The 13,080-nt window shown below is 37.4% G+C and overlaps 2 protein-coding genes across 2 annotated transcripts; both read left to right on the top strand.

Moving 5' to 3' along the window:
* Positions 1-653: 653 nt before the first annotated feature.
* Positions 654-6,431, top strand: cdk20 (cyclin-dependent kinase 20). Its single transcript, XM_019115960.2, has 8 exons — positions 654-950; positions 1,032-1,145; positions 2,098-2,286; positions 2,357-2,478; positions 2,982-3,044; positions 3,448-3,571; positions 3,957-4,112; positions 4,193-6,431. Exons 1-8 carry the CDS (start codon positions 876-878, stop codon positions 4,382-4,384), a joined length of 1,035 nt encoding a protein of 344 aa, XP_018971505.2. The 5' UTR covers positions 654-875; the 3' UTR covers positions 4,385-6,431.
* A 40-nt stretch (positions 6,432-6,471) lies between these two features.
* Positions 6,472-13,080, top strand: LOC109065364 (GATA-binding factor 2-like). The gene is made up of 6 exons (XM_042729323.1): positions 6,472-6,723; positions 7,211-7,433; positions 10,005-10,457; positions 11,562-11,707; positions 12,192-12,317; positions 12,663-13,080. Exons 2-6 carry the CDS (start codon positions 7,223-7,225, stop codon positions 12,948-12,950), a joined length of 1,224 nt encoding a protein of 407 aa, XP_042585257.1. The 5' UTR covers positions 6,472-6,723; positions 7,211-7,222; the 3' UTR covers positions 12,951-13,080.

The following is a 13,080-nucleotide window of genomic DNA, read 5'->3' as shown; positions in this document are numbered from 1 at the left end:
GTGTTAATTTGTCTTGTTTTGCCTGCTTTTTTGTCGTTTGTGTTGCTGATGCTCTTGTTTTCTGAGAAATGTAATGTATAAGAAATATAGATGACCAGCAAGAGATTAAAGATTATTTGTATCAGGAAAAAGAAGACATGGCTTTGGGATTTAACCTTTACTAAAATTCTCTTTCGGTACAGTAAGTAAAGTGAAAATGTACTATATTTGTCCTCAAATGTCTGCGAAATTATACTGTCAGTAACAAAGGATTGGTTATTTGTTTATTAGTGTACAGCATGGATTTAGAAAATTAACTCTGTATATGTGTGAAATTGCATGTACTTATGCATATGAAAAAAAAATACTGCCCATAAACCTAGGAGCGTTTCTTCGCTTCAAAATCATAATAATAATAATAAATAAAATGCGGTAAGCGCAATCGATTGTGATTGGTCCGTTCAGACCAGCGCTGAGAAAAGTAACAGGTGCCAGCTGACATATCCCTGTTTATACCAGAGCCGTTAAAAAAATCTAAACAAATCATACTAATACTACATAAATGTACGTTTTTGTTAGAAACATATGGTTTTTCCGTTTTTATCTTTATGGTTGATTAGAGTAAATCAATACGTGGTTGTTTCAAAACAAATTTTGTCTTCGTTCGCTTGCCGTATATAAACGATCTCCATAGTAACTGCTATTCGCCTCAGCGGAGCATCGTCGGATCTTTACCACAGACAATCACTTCGAAACAATCCCGCTAGGAACTGTTTTCCTCTAGTTTTGTTTTAATATTTTGTTCTGTTTAACACAGTTGCTCTGCTGAATACTTGGCAGTGCGTGAATGGGAATCAAAGACACATTTCTGCTTCGTTAGCCCGCTAACGTCTGGAATGGATCAGTACAGTATTCTGGGCAGGATCGGGGAAGGAGCTCACGGAATTGTTTTCAAAGCCAAACACATCGAGGTACGACTGGACTGTAATCCCGTGTAAATGACAATAGCTTGGTTATAAAAGCTGAGCACTGCGCTATCTGTGTATTTTCAGACTGGAGAGACGGTGGCTTTGAAAAAAGTAGCTCTGCGAAGACTTGAAGATGGGATTCCGAACCAGGCCCTGCGAGAAATCAAAGCCCTGCAAGAGATCGAGGACAACCAATATGTGAGAGATACTGACCACTTACTTGAAGATGGGATTCCGAACCAGGCCCTGCGAGAAATCAAAGCCCTGCAAGATTGAAGAGATGGAATGAAAATTATGTGAAATGCAAGTCAAAAACAACCAATATGTGAGAGATACTGACCACTAAAAGTCAAAATTATGACATACTACTAAGTCATTATGATTATGAGATCAAAGTCAAAATTGTTTCATAAAAGCCTAAATTATGACAGTCAGTTGTGAGATATGAAGTCATAATTATAAGATGAAATGTTGAAATTGACATACTAAGTCATGACAGTCATTTATGAGATGAAAGTTATGATTTATGAAAATCAAAATTATGGCAAAAAGTCTCAATTTAAATTGAAAAAAAAAATTCTGAGATGAGAAGTTAAAATTATGACTTACAGAGTCATGTCAGTCGTTTATGAGGCGAAGGGGTTTATTTATGAGATTAAATGTTATTATTTATTACATGATATTTTATGAGATGAAAGTCAATATTATAACATAAGAATTATCGGTCTTAACTATGAAAAACCATGGCATAATTATGACAAAAAAGTAATATGTATGAGATGAAAAGTCAAAATGATGACATTCTAAGTTATGATATATACATAAATACAACATGCTAAGGTGAAATGATGAAAAGTCATTGATAAAAGTTGAAACTGTGACACACTAGGTCACAATTATGAGATGAATAGTTGAAATTATGACACTCTGTCATAATGACAAAAAAATCATATTTATAAGATGAAAGTCAAAACTATAACGGAAGGTTGAAATGATAAAAATTGTGACTTTTTATGCCATTTTGATTTACCAAAGCATGATTCTTTGTGGCAGAATTGGGTTATTTAAAAACTGGGGATCCACACAGACATTATTTATAGTTTCATTATTTGCTCTCATGATTTTATTCATATTTTGATCATCTCTGTAGGTGGTGAAGCTGAAGGACGTCTTCCCCCACGGCACGGGCTTTGTGCTGGTGTTTGAGTACATGTTGTCAGATCTATCAGAAGTCCTTCGGAATTCCCAGCGTCCTCTCACCGCGTCCCAGGTCAAAGGTTACATGATGATGCTGCTGAAAGGAGTGGCTTTCTGCCACGAGAACTCCATCATGCACCGGGTGAGACTGTGTTCCTGACTCCATTACATTTGTCCTTCGCTGTGATCGGTGCTATATATGTGCTTCACAGGATCTGAAGCCTGCAAACCTTCTAATCAGCTCCACGGGTCACCTGAAGATCGCTGACTTCGGTCTGGCCAGGCTCTTTTCCAATGAAGGAGATCGTCTGTACAGCCACCAGGTGGCCACCAGGTGATCATTTACTAGAGCTTCTGTCATGCTAGCATTGAGCTACATTGGTCCTAGCAGTGAGTTTCAGCTACAGCATAGTGTGACTATAGCCAAAAATACATTGTATGAGTCAAAATGATCGATTTTTCTTTTATGCCAAGAATCATTAAGATGTTAAGTAAAGATTATGTTCCATGAAGATATTTTGTAAATTTCCTACCGTAAATATATCAAAACTTAATTTTTGATTAGTAATATGCATGGTTAAGGACTTCATTTGGACAACTTTTTCTCAATATTTAGATTTTTTTGCACCCTCAGATTCCAGATTTTCAAATAGTTGTATCTCGGCCAAATAGTGCCATATCCTAACAGACCATACATTAATGTAGAGGTTATTTATTCGGCTTTCAGATTATGTATAGATCTCAATAATAATAATAATTTAAAAAAAAGACCCTTATCACTGGTTTTGTGGTCCGGGGTCACATATGACTAAAAATATTTGTTGTGCTGTGTTTCAGATGGTACAGAGCGCCAGAACTTTTGTATGGTGCCCGGAAATATGATGAAGGAGTTGATCTCTGGTAAGAAATTGTGGAATAAAACTTTTTTTAATGTAATATTTCAGCGTTTATTATAAATGCTGTTTTATCTATTTCTATCCATTTTACAATTAATGATAATTTCTCTAAGAATAATCCAATGTATTATGGAATTACTGTGGCTTTATGTGAAAATACGATTTTGTCTGTTTTCGATTTTTTGGAAATTAATTCAGATGGATTGTACCAAAATAGTTAAATCAAACTAAATTCCATAATGTTATGAGTAAAAATCGTATTCAAATGAGCATTAAGGCCGATATATTGATGCTAGTTAAAAGTCAATTTTGTGAACTTTCTCTTTCCTCACGTGTCCACTAGATGGCAGTAGTACCTATTCTACGCTCAGCAGGTGTGTCTGTGTGTCTTCTCTTGCTTGTTTCAGGGCAGTGGGCTGTATTTTTGGGGAGCTGTTGAACAACTCTCCACTTTTCCCCGGAGAGAATGACATTGAGCAGTTGTGCTGTGTGTTACGAGTGCTGGGAACCCCCAACCAGAAAGTTTGGCCAGTGAGCTCTCATTTACATTCGCTATGCCTGTTCATCATTACAGTCAGGGCCGGTTCTAGACATTGGGAGGCCTTAGGCAAAATTCATTTTGAAGCCGACGATTTGTGCTACCCTGTCAGATTTTGCTACCTCCCATTAAAACAGAGCATAATTCGATATATTCGATGCTTCCAGCATGATATTTATAAGGTGTGAGGCTTTATTAACATGTTCAGCTACCCCAACCCTAAACCTACCCTTACAGTAAGACAGTGTTGGTAGCATAATCTGATAGGTAGCATTATTTGTCAGAACACCGGCCCTGATTACAGATTAGATTAGAACAACATGACACGCAATGGGTGAACTGTGTGTGAATGTTTTTACTTATGATGATTCGATCCAGGAAATAACAGAACTACCGGACTACAATAAGATCACGTTTAAAGAAAACCCCCCCATTCCTTTGGAGGAGATCGTGCCGGACACGTCACCACAAGCTGTGGACCTGCTGAAGAAGTTCCTCGTCTATCCGTCCAAACAGAGGATCAGCGCTAGACAGGTGCACATTTGAAGTTCTGTGCAGGTTCATTCAGTCGTGCACATGGACTAAGACTCATAATGTCCCGTCTCTCTCCTCAGGCTTTGCTCCATCCGTATTTCTTCACAGACCCTCTCCCGGCTCATCACTCAGAGCTGCCCATCCCTCAGCGAGGAGGAAAGCACTCCAGACAGCGCATGCAACCCCCTTATGAATTCACAGTGGATCGACCTTTACACGAGAGCTTGGTGGACCCGAGTCTGATCCAGAGACATGCGCGGAGCTGTTTATGACAGCGGTATGAGCACAAATGTAGGGCTTTGTACTTTGTTTCACAGCAGGAAGTGGCCCATTAAGTCATACACATTTATTTCATTTTTTAAGGACAATGAAAAAATTGTTATAAAGCTGTGTTATACAGGAATAGGCTATATGATGTTTCAGTATTGCTGAATATACTTTTACTGAACATTTTTAGCTTTATTTTTCTGTGATATGTTTAAATTCCATCAAATATTTTCAAGAAATGATCAATTATTAGTAATCAATACATAAAAAGCCATAATTATGACAAAAAGTCACAATTTGTCACAATTATGATTTTTGTTCGTCAGTATGATTTACCAAAGCATGCTTTGTCATTTCTTGAGGATGAAAAAATAAATAAATGTTCAAATTCTCTGTTATACAGGTTAGAGGTTATATAATGTTTCCGTTTTGAGTATACTTTTAGTAAACTTTCAAATGGCCTATATGTAACTTTTTTGTGATGATTAAATTTCTAATAAAGAAATAATCAGTTATGGGATGAAAATTCAAAATTATGACATACTAAGACATTGTCATATTTATGAGATGAAAGTCAAAATTTGTATGTCTTTTTTTAATGTCTTTTATGTCAGAATTTTGACTTATGATTTACTAAAGCATGATTTGTCATTTGTTGATGATGAAAAAAATGAAATATTCAGATAATTATTTATAATGCTCTATTATACGGGAATAGATGATGTAATGTTTCAGTTTTAGTGAATTTTCAAAGGGCATGTCTAACTGTATTACATGCTGTAGGTTACAGAACACATTCTAGAGGAGTAGCCTATTTGACTTGATATCATCTCAAGCTGTTTTACTTACTCCACTTCAGAGGAATTGTAAAATGAGAATGGAAAAAAACAAAACGATTCTTCCTTTTTCCTCAACAACCATTAACCTTATCACACCAGCTGGTGTAAATTAACTGGTTTAGGTTTTATTCAGTTAGGTGGAACTTTATATGGTAATGGTTGCACCAGAACAGGTTTGGTCATGTAGTTCAGTGCCAACACTCTTCACAGCACCATGTTTTGCACCAAAGAACAAATCGCCAGGTTACTACTGTAGTTTTAATTAAATTAAATTGATCAAAAGTGACAGTTAAGACATTTATAATATTCATTCTAAAAAAAATTCTACCTTTCAAATGGTCGTTACATTGTTGAAAAGCTGTGAAGGAAATTAGTCTTATCACCGAACATGCAAACAACGAGTTTCTATTAATAGTGCATAAAGCAGTTCTGTTCTTGTTTTATAGCTTAGATTATGTACTTAAATACTGAATTACTTTTTTTAATTTCACTTAAGTAATTTGACCACTAACTCAGTCGTAGTGGTGAATCATTTCACACAACCTCAAAGGTGGAGGCAAATAGTGTAACTTCAGTGAATCTTCTGTTAACATAGACATGATAGTGCAGTCAGGGCACATAAACTCCAGACCAGGAGTTTTGTTCTGTTGTGGTCTTTTAAAAATGTCATACTTTATATTTTTAGCTGAATGACAGACACTCTCTAACACACCGCATCATTCACCGCTCTAATTTCCCTTCTGAACAATGGGAAAGAAAACGGTACGCTTTGATTAACAAATGACTTCCACAGCCCTTCTCTGTGTGCCTGTGGTCAGGCTGGATGTCTTTAGAATGATTGCAGCATTTGTCTCTATTTGCATCGGTGCGATCCGCTCAACTGTCCACTTGTGTTACATATTAAGCTGCGCTTTGCATCTGTTATTGGCTCCACTTTCCCTTTTGCTTGTATCAAGATTTTTTTACATTGGTTATAATTCATCGAATTCATAGCAAGTTTAGTTAAAGGGATAGTTCACACCAAAATAAATACTGTAAATACTTTGCTAATATCTTGTTAAAATATCTTGTCAGAGAATGTTTTGGAAATTTGGAAAGAGATGAGAGTGAGTAAATGATGGCAGAATTAATTTTCATATTGTAAGTTTAATTTCTCTATTTTGTATTTTACGTTATTTAATTTGAGATATATAATAAAGAAAATATTTGAGAATTTACTCTTGAGTGTTTGATTTGGGACATTTTACTCTTTGTGGCTTTGCATATTTGTAATTCTCATTTGCAGTCCAGACTGATGTGGGATACTTCCAGACTTTTTTGTGCATTTGCACTCATGAGGCACCACGTTTGCTGAAGCTGACCTGTCTTTGGCTCCGCCCACTGTCCCCACATGTCTCACCCACAGTGCCAGAGCACAGAAACCTTCACACATAAAGTTCTGATACATTAGCGGCGCACATCTTCATCGCAGACACCTGTCCTGAAGACTGAAGAGATAAGCTCAGGTATGCCACTTTACAATCAGATCCACATTACCATATCTACAGCTACATTAGCAAAGCAAACAATGCAAGAGATGCTAATCATGTAAATTGATTATAAATGTCATTTCTGTTAAATGGACAAGCGATACGGTTATTGCTGTTGTGATTTGTCATGCACTTTGCAATGTGAAAGTATGGGTTTTGGGAGAATATGATTTGAAATGTAAATATGGTCTTGTGCACATATAATAAATGTTATTGTGATTAATTTCCAAAGATATATAGAATGTTTTTCTGAAATGAATTTCTACAACTTTTAACTTAAGATATTCTATTGCAGTTATTGAAACAAATGATAGTTTAGACTTTAACTGATACACTTAATGCTAAAAAAAAAAAAAAACCTCATTGCACTATACTTTAACATGCTACTGCAGAATATATATATATATATATATATATATATATATGTGTGTGTGTGTGTGTGTGTGTGTGTGTGTGTAAAAAGTTCCTGACAGACATGGAGACCTCCGTTGAACAGGCTCGCTGGGTTTCCTCCTCCATGGTATCATCAGAGGTGATGCCCTCTTACCCAACTGACTCCAGCTATATGGTCCACACTGAAGAGGGTTCGATGTTTCCCTGCACTGATGCCGATTACAGCAGCCTACCCTCTTTGTTCAGCAGCCCGGTCCATGGCTGTCCATCTGGAGCTTTTCAAAACAGCCCAGGTACAGGACACAGCACACTGTATTATGGCAGTATCGCATGCTACTTGGATATACACTACCTACCATTCACCCAATCGCTGTGAGATTTTTAAACCTTTTTGAAAGAAGCCTCTTATTCGCACCATATTTGATTAAAAATACAGTAAAAACAGTAATATTGTGAAATATTTCAATTTAAAAATCACTATTTTCTTTTTTAATATATGTTGAAATGCAAATTATTTCTGGGATGCAAAGCTGAATTTTCAGCATCATTACTCTTACTATTTTCAGGATTGTTTGATAAATAGAAAGTAACAAAATACAGCATTTATTTAAAACAGAAATTTGTTGTAACATTATAAATGTCTTTACTGTAATTTAATGCATACTTCAGGGATAGCATTATTCATGTCTGTTCCTGTGGCTCAGTGGTAGAGCATTACGTTAGCAGCGCAAAAGGTTGTGGGTTTGATTCCCAGGGAACACATGTTAGGTAAAAAGTGTTAGCCTAAATGCACTGTAAGTCGCTTTGGATAAAAGTGTCTGCTAAATGCATAAATATAAATGCATTTACATGATACTTTAAGAACAATGCCGTAGTATTAACATGTCCAAAATGTACTGTGCTGTCCTATGAAGTAAAAAGCAAATAAATAACATAACAAGGACCCTCTAGTACAGAGAAAATATACAGGTCCTTCTCAAAAAATTTGCATATTGTGAAAAAGTTCATTATTTTCCATAATGTAATGATAAAAATTAAACTTTCATATATTTTAGATTCATTGGAAATATTTGAAAACTGAAATATTTCAGGTCTTTTATTGTTTTAATACTGATGATTTTGGCATACAGCTCATGAAAACCCAAAATTCCTATCTCAAAAAATTAGCATATTTCATCCGACCAATAAAAGAAAAGTGTTTTTTAATACAAAAAAAGTGAACCTTCAAATAATTATGTTCAGTTATGCACTCAATACTTGGTCGGGAATCCTTTTGCAGAAATGACTGCTTCAATGCGGCGTGGCATGGAGGCAATCAGCCTGTGGCACTGCTGAGGTGTTATGGAGGCCCAGGATGCTTCGATAGCGGCCTTAAGCTCATCCAGAGTGTTGGGTCTTGCGTCTCTAAACTTTCTCTTCACAATATCCCACAGATTCTCTATGGGGTTCAGGTCAGGAGAGTTGGCAGGCCAATTGAGCACAGTAATACCATGGTCAGTAAACCATTTACCAGTGGTTTTGGCACTGTGAGCAGGTGCCAGGTCGTGCTGAAAAACGAAATCTTCATCTCCATAAAGCTTTTCAGCAGATGGAAGCATGAAGTGCTCCAAAATCTCCTGATAGCTAGCTGCATTGACCCTGCCCTTGATAAAACACAGTGGACCAACACCAGCAGCTGACATGGCACCCCAGACCATCACTGACTGTGGGTACTTGACACTGGACTTCAGGCATTTTGGCATTTCCTTCTCCCCAGTCTTCCTCCAGACTCTGGCACCTTGATTTCCGAATGACATGCAAAATTTGCTTTCATCCGAAAAAAAGTACTTTGGACCACTGAGCAACAGTCCAGTGCTGCTTCTCTGTAGCCCAGGTCAGGCTCTTCTGCCGCTGTTTCTGGTTCAAAAGCACACGCCTGTGCACGGTGGCTCTGGATGTTTCTACTCCAGACTCAGTCCACTGCTTCCGCAGGTCCCCCAAGGTCTGGAATCGGTCCTTCTCCACAATCTTCCTCAGGGTCCGGTCACCTCTTCTCGTTGTGCAGCGTTTTTTGCCACACTTTTTCCTTCCCACAGACTTCCCACTGAGGTGCCTTGATACAGCACTCTGGGAACAGCCTATTCATTCAGAAATTTCTTTCTGTGTCTTACCCTCTCGCTTGAGGGTGTCAGTGATGGCCTTCTGGACAGCAGTCAGGTCGGCAGTCTTACCCATGATTGCAGTTTTGAGTAATGAACCAGGCTGGGAGTTTTTAAAAGCCTCAGGAATCTTTTGCAGGTGTTTAGAGGTAATTAGTTGATTCAGATGATTAGGTTAATAGCTCGTTTAGAGAACTTTTTCATGATATGCTAATTTTTTGAGATAGGAATTTTTGGGTTTTCATGAGCTGTATGCCAAAATCATCAGTATTAAAACAATAAAAGACCTGAAATATTTCAGTTGGTGTGCAATGAATCTAAAATATATGAAAGTTTAATTTTTATCATTACATTATGGAAAATAATGAACTTTTTCACAATATGCTAATTTTTTGAGAAGGACCTGTATGTAAGCCAAAGTTTCAAGCCATAAGGTGAGTGAAACTCAAAATGTTTACACATTTAGTTTTACATCAGTATTTAAAAAGTCATTTTTATGCACCTAAAAATCAAGTTTTAAAGTTGTTTGACATTTTCAGCAATGGTTATATTTCAGATGTATGGCTGAAGGCTGTGTTTTGTCTTTTCACAAGGACAAATGACCCTAGCTGTGACCAGTTACACTAAAAAGAATGTTGTTGGCTGTTTTAAGTAAAAGTGATTCATTTGTCTCCAGAAACTTGATTTCAGTTACTTTCCTTGAGCTTTCCTTCCTCTCTCCCTCAGTGTATCCGGTTTACTCCTCTCCATTCCTCGGAAACCTGTCCTGGCTGGAAAGTTCTAACAGCCCCACTCTAACCAACCTCTTCCCATCATCCCCATCGTCCTGGCACAGCAGTGCGTTTTCTAAGACGTCCTCATCTTCCTTCCTGGGCTCCGCGGCTCTCTCCTCTGCCAGACCGCCTCGTTCTGCCCTTCACTTCCCTATCCAGCACCAAAAGGAGACCTTCGGTGTGCAGGAGAGCGTGAAAGGAGAGAGGCTGAGTCCTCCTGGAGGTGGGGAGGCGTTTGGAGGTGTGTTTCCCCCCTCAGTGAGCGACGTGTATGCGCAGACACACTCTTTAAAAACACACTACAGTCCCCACGGGAGCTTGACGCAGGACTACAGCAGTTCGCTTCTCTACACACCCTCGTCCTTCTCACCCAAATTATGCAGCAAGATGAAATTCCCACCTTTAGGTGAGGAAGCATCATAACGGGCAGATAATGTGGGGTGGTGCGGGAGTTGTGGGTAAAAACACTGTTTTCCAGTACAAATATCTGAACATTCTTAAATCAGGATAAATTGAAAGATATTACGTTTTGTTTTCGGATAAAATTGGCAAAAATGAACTGGGTTTTTGCTCAAAATTGGAAAAAAAGATCTGCCTATGTGGTCAGAAAGATCATCTTGTTTTCTTTTGAATTAAGTGTGTTTTTCATCTGACCACATTGGCAGAATTTCTTTTTTGGTTTAAGCCAAAAGCTTTTTTTTCTCTTTTTTTTCTTTTTTTCAGAAAATGACTTAATATTTTATAAGTCATTTTCCTTCTCAATTAAATATATCATTGTTTAAGAATGTTTAGATATTTGTACTAGAAAAAACAAAAATACAATCGTTTTTTCCGCAGTGAAACAGTTCTAGAGTCAAAACTTTCATGATGTTTCATTCACTAGAGCCATTCTGTTTTTTTTTTTGTTTGTTTTTTTCATTATAATATCCGAACAAACGCAACACAATATTTCCATCCCAACATTTATAATTATTAAATTATAATAATAATAAACTCAAAAATGTGAAGTCATATTTAAAATGACTCAAATCTGTTTTATACCTTTATAATATACTGACAACCACCATAACAATACAGCTGGTAATGAGTAGCTTTTCTACAGGCTGAGGTAAACACTAACACTAACATAATGCAATAAATATTAATTAACATAAGATGTAGCATAAAACCCTAATGTACATAACTGGCAATAAAAACTAAGATGAATGAATCAATGAAAAACAGGGAATTCTGGGAATATCATTTACAGTTTTTACTGTAAACTACAAGATGACTTTGGTTCAGCTGCTATATGGTTCTTTGATGTTACTCTGAAGGTTCTTCAGATCAGCACTTTGGTTTCTGAAATGTTTAAAAATCACCAGCACATAAACGGTTTTCTAAAAAACTAAAGAATAATAGTTCTCATTATACATTCAAATTGAAATCTTAAAGATATTTTTGAGTGTGTGTTTCTGATCAAGCTGGGCAGTGACGTGTAAACATTATTTCGGATCTTTTGTGGTGGCAGAGCCGCATGAGTGTGTGAACTGTGGGGCCACTGCAAGCCCTCTGTGGCGGCGTGATGGAACGGGACATTACCTCTGCAATGCCTGCGGACTGTACCACAAGATGAACGGACAGAACAGACCCCTCATCCGACCCAAAAAGAGACTGGTACACCACTCACTACACTGATAAAGAGAACAAAGCTTTAGAAAAGACGATCAAAATAACTATAAAACAGTGAAATATTATTACAATTGAATACAACTGTGATTTGTTTGAAAATTACTTTAAACTGTAATTTATTCCTGTGATGCAAAGCTGAATTTTCAGCAATATTGTCACATGATCCTGCAGAAATCATTCTAATATGCTGATTTGCCGCTACTGATAATGTTGAAAACTGTTGTGCTGCTCAATGTTTTTGAGGAAAAAGTGATCAATTTGGATTCTTTGATAAATAGAAAGTTCAAAAGAACAGCATGTATTTCAAATATATGAACAGTTTGCAGCATTATAACTGTCTTTGCTGTCACTTTTGATCAGTTTAAAATATCCTTGCTGAATAAAAGTGTCATTCTGACAGCAAAATTTGGAACACTAATCTATATATGATCTATAGACTTTCTGCTATATGATAATTCTCTTTCTGTAGGTCATCAGTAAGCGAACAGGAACTCAGTGTGCGAACTGTCAGACCAGCACCACCACGCTGTGGAGACGCAACGCCAGCGGCGAGCCTGTGTGTAACGCTTGCGGACTCTATTTCAAGCTTCACAATGTGAGCAACTTCACTCATTTCACATGACTTTTTTACTAAAACGTAAAACGGGTGTCATTTTTATATAAAACGTTGTGTCACTCTAGACTTAGCACTGCAAGAGCGGGAATTTCGGCTCGCAAACTGCATCCAGCACTACATTTTTGCCCGCATTTGTGCTGTTACTTGATTTGCATGAATTCGTTGTATGAATTGCGTGCAAAAAAAACAAATATTCTTTCTTGAAAACTCTTTCAAAACATTTCACCGTAAGGGAGTTTTTCAACCAGTTGTTTATTATTCATGCAATTCCATTTGGCCACAGATTCTGTGTTCTGTGTCTAATATTTCAATCCTTCTCATCAGGTGAACAGACCGCTGACTATGAAGAAGGAAGGCATTCAGACACGTAATCGTAAAGTGTCCAGCAAGAACAGGAAAGGGAAAAGGTTTAGTGCCACAGAGGAGAATCTGTATTTTTCAAAGAATCCTGTGTCTGATCAGCATTTCGACTTGTATTCTCAAAGTCCAGGAGCTCTGGGCGTCTACAGCCACTCTTCCCATTCACTGCCGCCCACCGCTGCCTTCCACAGCCACGCCAGCCTGCCCTACCCATACCACCCACCAGCTGCCATCTTACCCAGCCTGGTGTGACGGAAACTGGACAGAAGACTGAGTTCATGGAAAGCTGGAAAAAGTTGTACAAAACCATGTGTTCACATACTCAGCATAAACATACTTGAAAGCTTGACCAATGCGGATGCATGAAAAAACATGGCACACA

Source organism: Cyprinus carpio, chromosome B8 (assembly GCF_018340385.1).
Source record: "Cyprinus carpio isolate SPL01 chromosome B8, ASM1834038v1, whole genome shotgun sequence".
In the NCBI taxonomy this organism is placed as follows: Eukaryota; Metazoa; Chordata; class Actinopteri; order Cypriniformes; family Cyprinidae; genus Cyprinus; species Cyprinus carpio.
Note: the sequence above shows the minus strand (reverse complement) of the source record. Positions and strands in the feature narration are given on the sequence as shown.

Excerpts from the sequence above, each read along its gene's own strand:
- cdk20 (XM_019115960.2), top strand. The coding sequence starts at position 876 with ATGGATCAGTACAGTATTCTGGGCAGGATCGGGGAAGGAGCTCACGGA. Across the intron at positions 951-1,031 it reads TCAAAGCCAAACACATCGAG|ACTGGAGAGACGGTGGCTTT; the intron begins GTACGACTGGAC and ends GTGTATTTTCAG. Across the intron at positions 2,479-2,981 it reads AGCCACCAGGTGGCCACCAG|ATGGTACAGAGCGCCAGAAC; the intron begins GTGATCATTTAC and ends GCTGTGTTTCAG.
- LOC109065364 (XM_042729323.1), top strand. The coding sequence starts at position 7,223 with ATGGAGACCTCCGTTGAACAGGCTCGCTGGGTTTCCTCCTCCATGGTA. Across the intron at positions 11,708-12,191 it reads TCCGACCCAAAAAGAGACTG|GTCATCAGTAAGCGAACAGG; the intron begins GTACACCACTCA and ends CTCTTTCTGTAG. Across the intron at positions 12,318-12,662 it reads TCTATTTCAAGCTTCACAAT|GTGAACAGACCGCTGACTAT; the intron begins GTGAGCAACTTC and ends CCTTCTCATCAG.